Here is a 17,857-nt window from a genome sequence, read left to right as displayed (position 1 = left end):
TTTCAATTTGGATTCAAAAGGTGTGTTTGTCATATGTCTTTATCTTCTTCTTTAATCTATAGTGCTATTAGCACACAGCTCAGCATTACAAATCGGCGTATTCTGACCTATATGCCTTCAATGGGGAATTAGCTCAGATGGTAGAGCGCTCGCTTAGCATGCGAGAGGTAGCGGGATCGATGCCCGCATTCTCCAATCACTTTTTTCCTCGCGGCAAAAATAATCAAATAATAAAAATAACAAAAGTACAACGTAAAAGCTTTACAAAGCTGAGCAACATTCCTTAACCAACAGAATTCGTGGTTTTCAGTCACGTGGGTCCTGGAGGGCAAACAGCCAATGAACTGCAGCGCACAAGCCTGTCAAATTTAACAAATCCCCTTTTAAAGGAATGCATGTACCGCTATACTGCAAAAATGTTCTTCTTGCTTAGTAATTTTGTCTTGTTTCTAGTCTAAATATCTAAACATTCTTAAATCAAGATACATTTATAAGTAAAATGACAAGATATTTTTCTTAAAAATAAAATTGAAATGATGTTTTTGCCTAAAACAAGCAAAATTATCTGCCACTGGGGTGAGAAAACTAATCTAATTTCTGATTGAAATCTTGTTTCTATCCCAAACAGAAATAAGATAATTTTTCTTATACCAATGGCAGATAATTTAGCTTGTTTTAAGCAAAAACTCACTTGACTTAGATGGCAAAAATTGTACTCCTTTTTATTTAAAGAAATTAAGATTGAAAATTGATTTAAGGGAATAAAGAAAGAATGGTAAAGTAAGTTCCTGGTCTAATAACTGCCTATATATTTGTCAGTAAAGTAATCCAAAACTCTAAGGAAATTATATTTTATTTTATTTAAAAATATGCACCCATTCACTCTTGTTTTTATATCTAATATATCAAATATAAAAGTTTCTTATCTCGTTACATTCAGCAATTTGGCCATTTTCAATTTTTTTGGGGGGTTGCCTATGGTGGATAAGGCCCTGCTAAATAGTGTATTTAGAGTAAAGTTTGATAGTAGGCAGAAAATAAAAACATTTATTTGGAAAAATACACATTTTTAATTTAATTTATATTTCACAATAAAACTCATGAAAGCATATTTAACTTGAATCCAATTCAAACCTTCCAACAATAAATATGATGAAAACCAAATTTAACCAGTGATGGCCTGTTGCTTTGAACATTTTCCAAATCTACACATGCAGAATATAAAATCTGAGATTCTGGAGATTACATTAAGTGCTTGTGTTTCTTCATGTTAAACTTTTATTTGCTGCTGCAAAAAATGTCTGTGACATTCGGGGATATGCTATGTCCTTATGAATATTTAAAAATCCTTATTCCAAAAAGACTGTACCAGGAGTTTGTTCTTAAAAAATAGGTTAATGTATGAAACTTTACTGCTAATACTTTGAAATTTTGAGAATAGTCCTTTATCTAGTTGAGGGTTCCTCTACAGTTCTCTGCAGCACACAGGCAGGGGATCTTCTCATCCTCAATAGGGAATTTGTAATCGTAAGTGATCTCTTCATTTACACCAATAGGTTGCCGCGAGTAGATGACTATCTTCTTTTGAGCTTCTACAGTGATGACTTTGGCATAGCAGTTTGGCTAAGGAAAGGGGGAAAGAAGCATAAATAAATGAATTAAATGAATAGCAAACACTAAACAACAAAACAAAACAATTCTTTGACAATGTATTATGATAAATAAATAAAAAATCTAGTCATACATTGCAGCTGTGATTGATGAATCTTGCCAGGTTACCACACTTTGTTGCATCAATGATAGTGTCCTGATCGACCCGGAACAGATAGCTGCTTCCTATACCCTCGTTTTCATAGCGCCTTTCACGCATGTCCGCTATCACCTACAGGCAGGATTTGGGATATAATAATAATATACATTTAAATAAAGTACATTTGTTAATATAATTTTAAAGCTTGAAAAAAGCTGTCACTGATGTTTTAACTGAAATCTCAAAATATGTCTTTTGTGTATTGTGTCTCACTCTCACCTGCCGAATGATCTGGCCTACATATTCAATTATCATTTCATCTGCCGCAATAGGTTCCTCTGCAAACAGCCCCCAGTCATGAATACGACTCTTGCCAAAACGCAGCTTCTTCTTACGGAACTGTAAAGAGGGAAAGATATTTGTGCTCCATGTGGAACGTATGAAAAATGCAAAACTGGTCTTGTGGACTTAAAGGGTTAGTTTAGCCAAAAATGAAAATGATGTCATTAATGTCTCACTCTAATGTCGTTCTACACCCATAAGATCTCTGTTCATCTTCAAAACACAGTTTAAAGGTCCCGTTCTTTGCAATTCCATCTTTCAAACTTTAGTTAGTGTGTAATTTTGCTGTTGGAGCATAAATAATAACTGTAAAATTTTAAAGCTCAAAGTTCAATGCCAAGCGAGATATTTTATTTAACAGAAGTTCCCTTTCAAAGCCTACAGCAAATGGCCGGTTTGGACTACAGCAGGAAGTGCAGGGATGTAATGAGGTCACTAGAACCGTTTGTTGACTAACCCTCCGCCCACAAGAACACGCAAAAAAGGGGGTGTGGCCTTGGTACTCTCCCACGTGGAGAAGAGCGTGCATTCAGCGCTTGCATCTCCCCGTTATGGTAAGAGGCGGGACCTTTCCGGGCAAAGTGCGCTAAGCTGCTGTCCAATCACAACAAGGGAAGCGCTGGCCCAATCAGAACTCGTTACGTATTTCTGAAGGAGGGACTTCATAGAACAAGGAAATCATCAGGCCATTTTTAGGACAGAGGAAACAGCGCTGTACAGATAAGTAAATTGTGTGAAAAATACTGTTTTTTTACACGCAAAACATGAACTCATGTTAAATATTGCACACTGTAAACATAATCAAAGCTTCAAAAACACGCGAAGAACGGGACCTTTAAGATATTTTATATTTAGTCCAAGAGCTTACTGTCCCTCCATTAAAAATGTGTACAGTATACTGTTCATGTCCAGAAAGGTAATAAAAACATCAACAAAGTAGTCCATCAGTTGGTTAGTTCGATTTTTTGATGCATCGAAAATACATTTTGGTCCCAAAATAACAAAAAACGGCGACTTTATTCAGCATTGTCTTCTTTTCCGTGTTTGTTTTCAATCCGCATTCGCGACTGCAAAGTCTCCCTTAGACTATAAACAAAGCTTGTGCACACCAGATCAGCAGTGTCACTGTGCAGTCGCAAACGCGGATTGAAACAAACCCGGAAGAGAAGTAAATTATTTTTGTTATTTTTGGACCAAAATGTATTTTCGATGCTTCACTTTGATAATGTTTTATTACCTTTCTGATCTTTCTGGACATGAACAGTATACCGTACATACATTTTCAATGGAGGGAAAGAAAGCTCTCTGACTAAATATAAAATATCTTAAACTGTGTTCCTAAGATGAATGGAGGTCTTACAGGTATGGAACGACATTAGAGTGAGTCATTAAAGGTGCACTATGCAACTTTCCGTCCACTTGAGGGCGCCTATTAAAAACAAAGGTGTAGTTTGATGACGCCAAGTTTGAGCACAGCATCTTGGGACGTGTGAGCTATGTCCCAAAGTGAAGGGTGAGCCAGATCCATCAGCTTCACCCGCTCAGCGCAATGAAAGTTTAGAAAAGTGTTTTCTTCTGGTTTAGCTGTTAATTAAAATTTCTGTTGTTTCAGATGTTAAACAGGTTATTATTGGTGTAGGCCTATAAATAGTAAAAAGTACTTTTAATAGCCTAATGTAGCCTACTGCAGTGCAGTTTTGAAGCTTAATGTAGAGTCGCGTCAGGCCCATTCCTGTCAAGTATTTTGGCCGGGAAAGTCCTGTATTTTACACTTCTTTCCCGCCGTCCTCAGTTATTAGTATTTTCCCGTAAATCTCCTGTATTTTAACCTGCGTTATTAAAAAATAATAATTCTGCCTACAGTACTGTAGTGGCTGTTGTCGCGAGGTTAGTGTGTGAGGTCAGATGACAAGTGACAACGCAGGGAAAAAACAAAAAACAAAACAGAGAAGGATGATGGACATAACGATATAGATGGAAGGCACTCCTGCCAAAAAACCCAAACCCTTGTGTAAATACCTTGAATGGGACAGCGAAATAAATTTTCTGAAGAGGAGCAGGTGGGGGACAGTCACGCGTTTTGTAAGTTTTGTAGCTGCGTCTTCAGCATCTCACATCCGCATCGTGAGACAGCGGAAGATCTTTTAAAGTGACAGTAACCACTTATAATAATGTAAAGAACAAAAGTTGCTCACTAAATATGCTCTGCTCTTGAGTAAATAACTTCAGTACCTTTAATAAGGATTCATCTATGTATAATTCATAACTTATGCAGTGCAAACTGATAACAATTTGTGTATATTTCCTACTTGTTAAGTTGTTATACAGGTAGGAAGAGCACAGGTACAAATAAAATGTATTATTATTATAGGTTTATGTGAGGATTTATGCCCCCTGAAGACAGATTTTGATACCCAAATGTTGACAGGTATGGTCACACCTGGATGACAGAAAATTGGCAAAGAGGTGGGACGTGGGTGGAGCTGAGGTGATGCGATGAATAACAGACAGCTCATAAATGGCTATCCACCGGTCAATCAAATTGACCACGCCCTTAATTATACAGAACAAGGGCAAAATTAGAATCTCAATGAGATTCTGCTCCTTTCGGGAGCCTTTGGCCAGTCGATGAATTGCAGTTTACGTCACTTCCGTATTGGCTTCAAGAGAAACTGCGGGAGGTTACAGCTTGACACTGGCCCTTGTCTTAATTTATTTTGTTCCGTTATTATACTTGTTGTTTTCATCTGTTGACGTTGTACATGCAGAATGTAGCGTTTGGACGGTGTGTGATTTGTCCTGCACTCCTCCACTGTGATTGTGTGACAGTGATGAGCACTACGTTTTACTCAACGTTGAACATTCTTCAACTCTCTGTGACCGGTAAAAAATGCTGAATACTCAGCATGTGAGCGTGAAATAGGTGCCCAGCACCTTGTTTAAAAATTTTAAAATGCGGTACTCCCAACAGATCTATAAGACGTGTCCACCAAAGTGTTTTTTTCTGAGACTAGCATATTTTTCTAATTGTTTCCAATCAGAGCACCACATTTTTAAAACGGCAACAGAGTGACAATGCGCTGAGCATTCATTTCACATGTTTTACCAGTCACCGAGATGTAAAGAATTTTCAACTTTGAAATGCTCATCACTGTCGCTTTTTCCCTTGCCTTCCAATCACAGTGGAGAAGGGGCTGGACAAATATCACCAGGGGCGACGTTTCACAAAATGTTTGGCATAAGTCCTTCTGGCCATACATCAACATTCAATCACATTAACTTATCTAAACAAATTGTGGACAAAAATCCACTAAAAGAACTTATCAACATACTTAAGAATAAATCAATGCAAATACTGAAACAGCCGTACAAGCCTTCACTTTGACCTAACCAAATGCGACACGTGAGAAATGATCTTTTCCATGTTAATCAGAGTTTTTTGTACTAACCAACCACAACACTTGTGCTGTGCTTTATTTAATGTAAAGGGAATTTAAAGTGAGTTTGATATAATTTTTCATGACCTTTATAGACATAGCCTTACTGAAAACAACAATGGATTTACCTTAGATCTTGAAAATCAATAAAAGGAAATAACTGTTCAAACTGTTAACTCAAGGTGAACAAACAAGTGTATTCTATAATAATAAAATTGTTTCAGTCACTTAGTGTGTAATTTTTATCATGCTATTACGGCGTAAGATTTAGGAATTCAGTATTGTATTGTATTTATTTAGTTCGTTGTGAATGCAGAAACTGCACTTGCAGAGAGAGCCTATACACATGCTCTTCTGATTGGCTGTGACTTTTGATCGATTGATCTCAGGTTAAGTCTGGTTTGCCGCTGAAAATCTTGTTGCGTCACGTCTCTGATCACGTCTGGTTAGGACACGTGTTCGACTGTTTAAAATTGCTTTTCAAAGCTGCAACAAAACTAATGAGCGGCATCATGAGATGTTTCTTTTCCACACTTTTATAATTCCAGGGTATGACAACTGCCATACTCTGCCATACTTAAAGCCACCCTGAATACCACACCGCCCAACCCCCACATCCTGCTTGTACAATGGCACCAGAGTGCAATTGTACAATGAGATACTAGTAACACTTCCGCAGGTATTCTGTATCATAGCAAGCAAAGCGTCTCAAAAAATAAAAAATGCTACACTGCCAAAGCTCTCAAGCGGCAAAAGCTAAAGGCGTTTTCAGGAGAGCACCTGACGTTTTCAGCTGGCTAAAAATGCTTTGGTGGACACACGCCTTAATGTTTAATATTAAAGCCTTAATCTTTTTAAGAACTTTTGGTGTTTCTGGTAGCTCTAGCTATGCGGTTAGTTGGGACAGCTGGTCTCACCTTGAGCTGGTTGAATTTAAGGAGGTCACTGTCACAGCTGAATGAGGACAGCAGACGACGCTGTTCCGCTCGCAGTTCTGAACCTGATCTGGATGAAGGTGGAATCTGAGGAATCTTTCCCTGCATAAATCAGAACATACATTTCAAAATGCTGTGAATTACTTTTAAACGTGCAATTTTATACTTGCTCTTGGACTCTATACTGACACCTAGTGTTGTGGATGCATGAACAAATCCCACAACACACCTGGTTATGTCTTTACAAGGTGGCCATTGTAGAATAAAACAGCTTTTTCTAGGTCATTGATATTATTGAGACTTCATTTAATCCCTCAAATTAAAACTCTGTTATATCCCGCAACATAAAATCGTTTTGTACTGAAAACAATTACTTACTGCACCTTTAAATCACTTCATGACTTTTTACAACTGAATGGCAACCATCATAAATTGTAACAGTCAAATAAATGTTTTTTTTTCTTTCCAGTGTTATATTTGTATAATTTATATACTATTATAGTTTTTATTTATATATATATATATTTTTTATTGTTTAATTTTATTTTAGTAATTTTGTCATTTGCTTAGTTTTTTATTTGTTTCTGTGTTTTATACAGCTTTAATTTATTATTTTTAAATTATTATTTCACATTTTACTATATTTGATTTTGTTTCAATACAAAAATTTGTTTAAAAATGATTAAAATGATTTTAGTTTTAGTTAACATTAACAATGTTTCCTTCTCACCTGAGTATCTACAATAAACTCTTCTGATACAGAAGGTTCATCACAGAGATATCGCAGCTTTTCCCTCTTGCTGATGTAGTAATAACCCTCACTCCGAGCACAACCTGTCATGTGATTCCTGATCCCATCTACCCATCTTCTTGGCCTGTCGTCAGAAGAGCTGGTCGGTGCAGCAGAGTCAAGAAACAAACAACAGAGCCATGTGCATTTGGAAAACAGATTTGACACAATGTTGTATGATACATTCCACTGGATACAAAAGTATTTTGACTATGACATGTTTACATGTGTATTATGTGTTTAAGGATATGAGGATGTGGGATCCAGCGCGTTCTGCTCAACCAATCACAGTCTTTATCCTGCACCACAAGCCTCTCATAGGTGGCCTTCAGGTGCCTGATCTCCTCCTCATTCACCCCTTTAGTCCACACAGCATGGATAACCATCTTCTCTCTTCTCTCAGAACGAGGAGAGAAGATGAGGTGAGGTGTGGAAGATGACTGTCTCCATTTTCTCCATACGCATGACGACTCCTGAAACCTTGGATTCTCATTCTGTTGATGTTTGTCCTCTAGCAAACGCTTCTGTCTTTGAGCTTCTGGTGGTGTTTGTTCTGTCCTGATATCTGAGACACAATCCAAATGTCCCAAAACCTGATTTGAAGAAGATTTTTTCGTCACATTGTTCACTTCTAAGGACGAATGAGTATTTATATTTCTGTATTGTCCTCTCCTTTGTAATTCGATCATTCGTTTCCTCGTTTTAAGCCGTTCTCGTCGCCTTTTCAAGCGCGCCGAGTCCAAACATGCTGTTTGACGCGAGGGGATGTGACAGTTATGAGGTGCATGACCATTATCTGTAGTAAAATTGTTAGTTTGTGTATCTGACTGTGCAAAATCAGAGTTGTGATGATGGAGTGCACTAGCCCACAGCTCTCTATGCTGAAACTTTCTCTCTCCATGGTTTAGGACAGGTGGAGATGGAGACATGTCTCTCCCTGGAGTCCTCGGGATACTGTCAGCACATGGAAACAGAATGGAGTTAGAGGGGCTTTCCATTCTTTGTAAGGCATCTTGCAATAATCCCACTGGTGTTATTCCCTCAGAGTGATAAACGTGGCTGGGACCGTTGAAGCAGCCTGGTGTTTTTGGTGTTTCCTCATATGCAGGGTATAAGAAAGAGAGAGGGGGGCAGTGGTAAAGGGGCGAGGAGGGAAGTTCCTGGATTCCTGTGGGAGAGGGAGGAGTTGGTAGTGGTGTAGGTGGTCCTGGAGGTAGAATATGATTCTCAGCCTCATCCATTCCCAGGCATCCACCAGGTGTGTGTGGCAGCTCCACCTCCTCAACTGCAGGGGGTGAAAATCTACGTCCCAGCTCCATTTCAGGGTCACTGTCAGATAAGGATCCAGTGGGCGTGATGGGCCTGAGGTTCTCAGAATCTTCCAGTGTTTCTGTAATGACTCTCTGGTCCTCTGAATCTGTAGTATATTGTGTCTCCAAATCATCTGAAAGCAGAAAGGTCCATGAATTCTGCAACTGACAACTACTTGATAATCTGTTGAGTCTCATATTCCAAGCAAGAAGAACATCTTAGTCTAGCATTTGTTGTTGAGTCATGGCCAATCTTGTCTTAAATAGCCTATGCGTAGCACTTCATATTTAATAACATGAGAATTTGGCCAAATGACAGAAAAACGGAGTGCCCACATAGCTACAGTAAACTTTATTACCTGTAAGCTGCTGAAATGTAATGTAATGCAATGCATTCACTGCCTCTGACTTGGCCGTTTAATGACAGACAAATCAGTGTTTAATTATTTAAAAAAATACAGAGTATGAGAATAGTTTGTGGGCAACAAAAGTTAAATAAAGACTTGATTTCAAATTCGGGCCGATTTCAAAACAAAGCTCTGAACCGTTATGAATCAATCTATCGCTTCATGTTTCAGATCGTGAGTCAAACCACCAAAGCTTTGTTTTGAAATCGGCCCATCACTATATAAGTCGTTATTTCGTTTTTTTGCATGGAAAACAACCCGCGTAAAAAGATCTGGCAACACGGTGCAGTTGAGTTCTGTTGACATTTGACAACTAACGTTATCCATCGCTCTGATTGTTTGTTAGCCTAGAAATCTAGACGCACCCTAGCACCAGCAAATCTAATCTGCCGCGAGTATCTCTCAATACAATGAGCAACTCTCAATACACGTCTGAGCTGTAAAAACCAAACTCTGGTCAGGCCATCGGTGGGCGGGGCTTAACATAATGACGGCTGAGTTGCGCTTGTGTGCTACTTGTAAACACAGACGCTGGAGAATGGCAGTCTTTCGCATCAGCTTTGACCGCGTCTCTGGAAAACTTGGAGTTAAGCTTTTCTCTGAGAAAAGAACAAAGAACAGCGCTGAAGTCATTCTTTAAAAGGGAAGATGTGTTCAGAGTTTGAGTTCGAGACCAGATACGGGGAAAGTTTAATCTATCAGCTCCGCTTCACCCTGGTTGCTCTGGTTGGTGGTAGTGCTACCCTATCGCGTGCAGAGGGAGTTTGAAAGACAACCGTTTATCCCGCCCCTCCGATTGAGCCCTGTCAATGGTGAGTTTCCAGACCAAACATCTTGATGTGGGTCTGGCTTGTCAGGCTAATTGGTTGTAGTTCTATCCAATTGATGTCTTTCTTGGTTCGGTTGAAACACGCCCCATAATTACAGCCCAATTGAGCAGTATCAGACTCACATTCTGACTAGAACTGAGTATGACCACGTCAGGCTCGTTAAATGAATATACTGGTTTCCATCCTGAGCTGCAGATCAGGCTGGATTTACCCAGTCTACTATAAAATAAGAAATAATTATTTAAATGTAAAATTATAATACAAATGTTTACGTCTTAAACCCCCAAGCTTTTATTTGACTTTAATGTAGAATGTATGTGTGTGTGTTTGTTTATATAAATTTGTGTTTTAGAATTTTTTTGTAAAGCTGCTGTGAAAAATTTAAAATTGTAAAAATACTGAATTGGAAACAGTGTTGGAAATGTGTGATGAATCAGTGGAGGGTAAACCCTTACCTGACAGTCCTCTGTATGTTGGAGATGGCGGGCTTGGAAGCTCTAACTCCTGTTCTGAGAAGAATATCACCGGGTCTGGGAGCTTAAATTTGTTTGTTAAACGGTGTTTAACTGGGTCCTGTAAGGTGTATCTGAGAGGCTCAGATAGCTTCAGACCTTGCATGTACACTCGTACGCTCAGTTCCTCTTCTGGATCATCTGCTCTACTTGGATTCAAATCTACAAGAGCAGAACCAAAAATTGCATGAATTATAAATGGCATCAACACTGATGATATACAGTAGACACTTCTTTATTTTCTGCTAAACTATTTAAGGTCAGAAAACTAGTTTTTTTCTGACACAACTACAAGAAATTATTAAGAATTCTTACAAACATCTCATTTGAACATACATCCTTATTTAAAAGTAATATGTTGTATTACTAAATGTCCAGTTCAAGCTCTAAGCTATGATCTATAACCTCTAAATGATCACTATACAGAAAAAAAAGTATGTCTTTTAATTTTATTTTAATTTTGGAAACAGGGAGGTTGAATTGTGCTTTATGCAAAAATCAAGGAACTAACCAAACAATTCAAGGTCCACATCACTTTTAACAGAATCTGGAGCAGACGGGGTCACAGGGGGGCCAAGATCTTCTTCCCGCTGTGTGAATGACGAGTAAAATGGAGTGTGAATCATCTCTTGGTTTTCCTTATCGTCCTCATCTGAAGATATCCATATCTCTTCTTCTATTCTCCTGTCCTCATGTGGAGTTTCAGGAAAAGATCTTTCACCATCCAACTGATCGTCCTCTCCAGAAGACAGACAGTCTGAGGAGTCATCGCTTCTGTCGCCTGAGGAGTCAAAGACAGATCTAGAGGAAGCTGACGAGTCAATAACAGATGGAGAAGAAGCTGAGGAGTCAGAGACAGTTCTGGGAGAGGCTAAGGAGTCGTATCCTTGGCTTTTAGAAGCAGACGAGCTTGAACTTGTGTGGCTGACAGTATCTGGAGGATAAAAGAGAAATATAAAAAAGTTGTCACAAGATATAGAAAATATAATTATTTTAAAATAGTTGAATATACTTCCGTATGAAAGTTTGGGGTCAGTAAAATGTTATAATGATATTGAAATAAGAATCTTATGCTTGCCATGGCTGGAATTATTATTTTTATTTTTATTTTGAAAATACATATGAAAATACATTATTTTTGAAAATCATATTTTTACTACTTTAATATATTTTAATATGCCATTTATTCCTGAGATGTCAACGCTGAATTTTCAGAATCATTACTCCACTCTTCAGTGTCACACGATCCTTCAGAAATTATTCTAATATGAGGATATGCTGCTCAAGAAACATTTATTATTATTATCATCAGTTTTATATTTTTGTGGAAAATGTGGTAAATTCTTTGATAAATTGAATGTTAAAAAGGTATTTTTAAATAATACATCTTTTGGACGATTATAAAGGTTTTTATTTTGATCCTTTTAGCATGCTTGCTGAATAAAAATTCTTTCTTTCTTTTTTTTACTTGCTGCCTGCGCCTTTTGAGCAATAGTGTTTGTATTTGTATGCAAATTAAATATTGTATTTTATACAAAATATTGTAATATATACAATTAACATAATTATTTTATATAATTAACAGATATCAATGATAACCTGAATCTGAGATATCTTCATCCTCTATAACACAGGCATCACTCTTCTTATCTTTATGTACTTCATCAACTTTCGTCTCATCACCCTCCTGCAAAAAACAATAGACACCATCAAACCTGTGTCCATGATCAACTCTCCTGAATACAGTGTTATCTCTCAAGCAATTTCAGCTCAGCAATTAATATTGTATTTTATCTGTATTTCAAATCAGTGAAACAGTACCTGAGCAGACACATCAACTTCCTCAGATTCTTGATCATCCACCTTCTCAGAATTATCTTCATCTTCTTCTTCCTCACTTTCTAACGCCAGTGGCCTGGCATGTCTGCGCTTCATCATGCTGTCTTCACTGCCGTTTGTGGTCATATCCTCTCCAACATTATCTGGGGCAGTTTGCTGCTCTTGCTCTATATGAAATAAATGTTGACAATATTTTTTATCGTACACAATCTAATTAAACTTGAGCTATACAGTTCAAAGATATGTCACATTGAAATTTAAAGTCATTTAATTCATTTATATAGAAAATAGATCCTTTTTCCTCACTCAAGAGGTTTTTTTCTAATTTCTAATTAATTTTTCTAATGTAAAAAGCCAATGCCAAACTGACCTTCATCAGATTGTTGGTCTGGTCCAAGACCAGGAGAAGGACAGATCCTTTTAACATCAGTGGAGTCCTGACCTAATGGATCCTTCCTCTTTAACTGAGCATATTGGGAAGAAAAAAAAAATCATAATTCATATTTATGTGGTTTTTATTATAAACTCTAAACCAGGCAGTCTCAGCAAACTTTTGAGGGGCTTCAAGATAACATAAATTATATAAAATAAGACCAAGCAATTCCCAAAGACAACTGGAAATCATATTTTAAATAATTCTTATTTTAGTTCACCTCTACAACAACCCCAGTGTCAGGTGTGAAAAATGTTGAGAACCACTTCTTCCTTATTCCTTACGGTTATAAATTTACATTTTATTGTTGTTGTTTTTAATGTAAAAAAAAATGAATAGTGCAGGCAATACCAAAGCGTATGACTACTTTATAGAAAACATACTAAATCAGTTCTTCTATATTTTCTATATATATATGAGGTACCATATTTGTACCTTAAATGATGGTAGTTTAATGGCACCACGCAGACTCATTATTTTTCCAGTGCCCAATACAGAGCCTTCTCCACCAGTAGCAATTCTCAGGCATTGCTCCATCGCTTTAAGCTTGATGTCTTTAGTTCCTCCTGATTTAACAGATGGGGCGGATACCTGGGGGCAGACAACATGATATGAAAATAATGTTGAAATGGTAATGGAAAAATAGGTAGACACAACACAGTTCATCTCTACAGCTGAAATAAGAAGCACATCCCACCTTAGCAGTCTGTTCTTTGTCATCCCACCACTGATCAAATGCTTTAAAGGCCGCAATCTCAATCATCCTGCGATGTATATCTTTCTTTACGATAGCTCGCAGCTCTGCAGCAACAACAGCTAGAACTCCATCCACTGTGGCCTTATGGGGTGATTCTTTCATTGGTACGTATCCTGGTGGAGGTACTGAGGGGTCAAACCTGGGCATTGGGGGAGGAGGCCAGGGTGGTCTGAACCTCAACATGGTAGATGAACACTCAGAGGAAGGGTAAGGTGGGCGATTAGTCATGAAATTGAAAGGTGGCGGGAGGAAGGGGGGTGAGAATAAGGTTTGCACTTGTGTTATTCTAGTAGGGATAGGAAGAGGTATTGCACTACTCTGCCAGTTGGGTGATCTACAGACTTGATTGATCTTTAGAGGAGGGTACAATGAACAAGAAGTAGGTAGAGTGTATCCAGGTAACAATGGAGCCCTAGGAGGAAGAGGACCTGGCATATTAGGAGGCAGAAGGGAGGGGTAGTTAGCAGATGGTTGTATAAGGATTGGAGGTGGGGATATTTGAGGAAGCGGAGGGGGGGAATAGCTCCTGTTAGTGCAGATCACTGGTATACTAGATGGCCGATCTGAAGTTTCTTCATCTTGTTTTTGGTTGACCTAGGATAGAGATTTTTATATTAATGTAAATGCTTAGAAAGTTTATTCTTCATTTCTATTCAAAGGGGTTGTGTGCCATTCAGAAATTAATTGAGAATTCATTTTATTCCTTTGTGCAAGACAGACAGACAGACAGACAGACAGACAGATAGATTTGACAGACAGACAGACAGACAGACAGACAGACAGACAGACAGACAGACAGACAGACAGACAGACAGACAGACAGACAGACAGACAGATAGATAGATAGATAGATAGATAGATAGATAGATAGATAGATAGATAGATAGATAGATAGATAGATAGATAGATAGATAGATAGATAGATAGATAGATAGATAGATAGATAGATAGATAGATATTGCTTACAGTAGTGTTGAAGGATATCTTAGACAAGGTCTTCTTGGTTGATTGAAGTTCATGTTCATCTTTTTCCACATCACAGAGTGGAGTGAGACTCATATCCTCAATGACTTCTCTTGGATGAGAGCCAGTATTATTTTTACTAGATGATGTTAGGTTAACATCTGTGTAGAAAGAAGGATAGTGGCTGGGAGCTTTAGGGGAGGGTTGAGGAGGATAGTCTGGATCATGTTCTTCAGTAGCAGTCTCTGAGTCTGAACTCTCTTGGTTCAAAAGGGGCAGAACTGGACTTCCAGCACTAAGAAGCATCTGGATGCGAGAGTCTAGGCTTTCAGGCTTTGATTCTGGAACAGGAGATTCAGGAGAAGGACACTGAACTATTTGATCTGAAAGATCTTCCGTGGTTTCAGAGGTAAGACACATTTTTGGGGTAAATGAGCGAGAATCATGGGCTTGTGGTGGACAATGGGTTTGGTTTACCGCTCGAATTTTGCAAGATACTTTGGGTACAATTCCAATCGTATTTTGCTGCATTTTCTCTAAATTTGGAAGTGAAGGTGGATCTTCGGCAACAGAGCTGTGATTATAATTGAGGCCCTTGACTGTGCCAGTAAAGTTTTGGTCTGTGAGCTTATCTGAATATGATGGTGTGGTTGGATTTTCCTGAAATTTAGTTAAAGGCATTTGATTGGCCATAGGTCCAGAGCGGTAGTGACCTTCCCTATATACAGGTCTATGAATATAGTGGTGCTGTGGCCTACGGTTGTATGCGTTTTGGTACTTGCTCTCGAGAGGTCTGACCCGATGTCCTCCACGAACATGGTTACTAAGGTGAGAGTTGCGTCCTGGAGTTCTTTGCCTGTTCGAGAAGCTACTGTTTTGAGAGGGAGCTCCACCTAGCATCCAGAAGTTTTGCACAGCACCTTGAATAATGCTAGGTTTATTTGAGGCTGGTTGAGTCCTGTGACCAGGCTGAAGCTGTGAGATGTTTGGTATGGGCTGTTGAATAAAAGGGGCATTGCTTGTTAGCGCAGACTCAATTGGGGTCCTTTCGCACTGAGATGGTGTGCCTGGTCTACTGTGGGTCATAGAAGGCGTGCAAGGGGTATCTTGGTATTGAGGTGTCTGCCAGAAGCTACTAGGTGTGTCCTGATGCATGCTGGAGTAGGCCGTATCCATGGATAAAGGTGTAGAACAATCCAATGGAGGAGAACCATTACATATTGAGGATGATAATGTGTACGACAGCTTCTTCAGTGTTTCACACTCCTGAAAGATTGAAAGAGATTTTCAAGTGATCTAAAACAGTAAATCTGAGAAAGGGGGTGAAACAGACAACCAATGCCCATGGTCTTGTACTCACAGCAAAAGAGTCAGTGATAGAAGATGGTGACTGAGGTCCCCAGGCCTCTTCTCCAACGGGGAGAGTAAAAGGTGTATATAAACCACTAACAAGCATCTGGAAGTATCGGTTCCTCTTCACACCTAAAATCAGTAAATAAAGTCAATCATAAATTATATAATGCATGCAAATACAGTAAATGTGTCTGCATATACTTGATTATGAAAGCCTTCATTTGGAACTGATAAGGTATTAAGAAAATGTAAGAAAAAAAGTGGAAATGTATTTACCTTTGGGGTCAAACTCCACATGGATGTTGTTTCCCATCACAGAAGTGTTGTGGAGGTTTTTTACTGCATTATTTGCTCCCTTTACAGATTCAAAAATGACCTTTGCTATTCCTAAATGCTTCTTATTTTTCGGATTGTATAAAACTTTCAAATCTTGAACCTCTCCGAAGTGTTTACACATTTCAGACAGGAATCCATCTCTAATGTTGTCATTAAGCCTTGCAAATGTCAACTCTTTCGGCGCTCCAACATAATTCTCATCAACCTAAAAAAGAGATTTATTGACATGATATGGCATTATTTTCATATCCCTAGGGCCCCTAAGGCAATCTTAAACAAACATCAACATCAGGTTGATACTTCATGACACTCTTTTTTTAAATCAAGAACTGATAATTATAAAATTATTTGTAAAGCTTCAAATCCCTTCACTGAAAATGTGACATCACCCCAGAGAATAATACATAAAATAGATGAATTTTCAAATCCTAAGATTTACAAATTGATGTATATACTGTGGAGATATTTACATTAATTATATTGTATTTTTATATAGGATAAAAATATAAAATTCATCTTGGGTCAAATTCATCCCATCTCTTTCATTGCCTTTCTACTTTGTAATTAATAATTATTTAACAATATCTGCCTATAGAAATATTATTATGAGGGTCAGAGAAACTAAGTTAAATATATCAAAATAGGTTAAACAGAAAAACAACAGGTTAGTTTATCAATTATAAATAAAACTGCTTTTTTTTTTCTTGGAACCCACAAAGAAAGTCAGTATTATAACAGAGTTAAATGTTTCACTTTTTGTAGGCCAAAAATGACACAATCCATTTGCTTTTAACCTGTAGCCTATCAATACTAACCTTGAATTTGGGGACCGGGAGATCTGTTTCTTTGAATTTTGTCCAAAAACGAGTAATTCTGGGATCTCGTACAACATCCACAGGGAAACATTCAGGATGCTGACAGACAACAATTTAGTCATTTTTTATAATGAACAAAACAACTAGACTGTTTATGATGATTATTACATCTAGGTCAGTTTGATAGCTAAGCATTATATTAACATGCATAAATATTAGTAGGCAATCATTGATATTCTTGAACTCATACTCACCGGTGCGCTGAAGTGTTGTCCATCATATCGGTACAGTTTCTGACTTCCGCTGCTCAAACCCGGATCAATAATCAGTTTGTAACAACTCCAGTTTGCAGTTGCTTCTTCCAGTGGATCAAAACAATCGTTTTTTATTAACGCATCTAAAAAGTAGAATCACAGCAGCAGACGATTAGAAAGTCCGTTTCTACGCGATGGAAGCCGAGTCATGAATATAGGCTATGAGTTAGGCCTACACGAACACATATTTTGTTACCTATATTTCTTACCGTTATCTTTCCGTTGACCTTCCTTTTCGACGCTCTCGTACATGATTCGCAGTCATTGTACAATGTTAGTCAATTTCTCTTTATAGGACGCTAATAAAAAAAAACTGTATTTCCTGTAAATATCCGAAGGCTGTTGTCAGGAGTACACTGTAGGTCTTACTTGTCTCCCAGGAGAAGCAGCACATCACTGCTACACAACAGGTGGGAGGAACCTGCCGCCACACCCGCACTGTCATCAGGACGGAGCGCCTGGGAGAATACTAGATCACTGTGGATCAGCTGAATCCTGCTGCTGATATAACCGTAGGCAATGTAAACAACATCAAATGTAACCAACACACAGACACATACACACAAATATATGCTAGCGTAAAATATTAGATACAAATATTGCAATAATTATTAACCATTCATTATTTTGAAATAAGGGGTGAGCGGGGCACACATGGTTTAAAACTTTCCACATATGCCAGCATGATGAAACTGACCAGTTGCCATCACTAGCCTATAGAGAAAAGATTGCCA

At 38.1% G+C, this 17,857-nt stretch overlaps 2 protein-coding genes and 1 non-coding gene across 3 annotated transcripts in view; 2 read left to right on the top strand and 1 right to left on the bottom strand.

The window, feature by feature from the left end:
- Positions 1-17,857, top strand: part of LOC137038685 (zinc finger protein 155-like) — a 110,727-nt gene that overhangs the window by 51,428 nt on the left and 41,442 nt on the right. The window lies entirely within an intron of this gene.
- Positions 123-195, top strand: trnaa-agc (transfer RNA alanine (anticodon AGC)). Its single transcript has one exon. It is a non-coding gene; the product is annotated as a tRNA-Ala (tRNA).
- setd1bb (SET domain containing 1B, histone lysine methyltransferase b) lies at positions 1,047-17,516 on the bottom strand. The gene is made up of 19 exons (XM_067412590.1): positions 17,333-17,516; positions 17,064-17,206; positions 16,810-16,908; positions 15,935-16,199; positions 15,666-15,787; positions 14,309-15,571; positions 13,283-13,936; positions 13,021-13,176; positions 12,523-12,616; positions 12,135-12,319; positions 11,913-12,000; positions 10,825-11,247; positions 10,257-10,475; positions 7,505-8,698; positions 7,195-7,361; positions 6,447-6,566; positions 2,030-2,149; positions 1,745-1,882; positions 1,047-1,623 (listed from the first exon to the last, which is right to left on the bottom strand). The coding sequence occupies exons 1-19, from the start codon at positions 17,373-17,375 to the stop codon at positions 1,450-1,452; spliced, it is 5,667 nt and encodes a 1,888-aa protein (XP_067268691.1). The 5' UTR covers positions 17,376-17,516; the 3' UTR covers positions 1,047-1,449.

The sequence above is a fragment of the Pseudorasbora parva genome, chromosome 13 (assembly GCF_024679245.1).
Source record: "Pseudorasbora parva isolate DD20220531a chromosome 13, ASM2467924v1, whole genome shotgun sequence".
Classification (NCBI taxonomy): Eukaryota; Metazoa; Chordata; class Actinopteri; order Cypriniformes; family Gobionidae; genus Pseudorasbora; species Pseudorasbora parva.
Note: the sequence above shows the minus strand (reverse complement) of the source record. Positions and strands in the feature narration are given on the sequence as shown.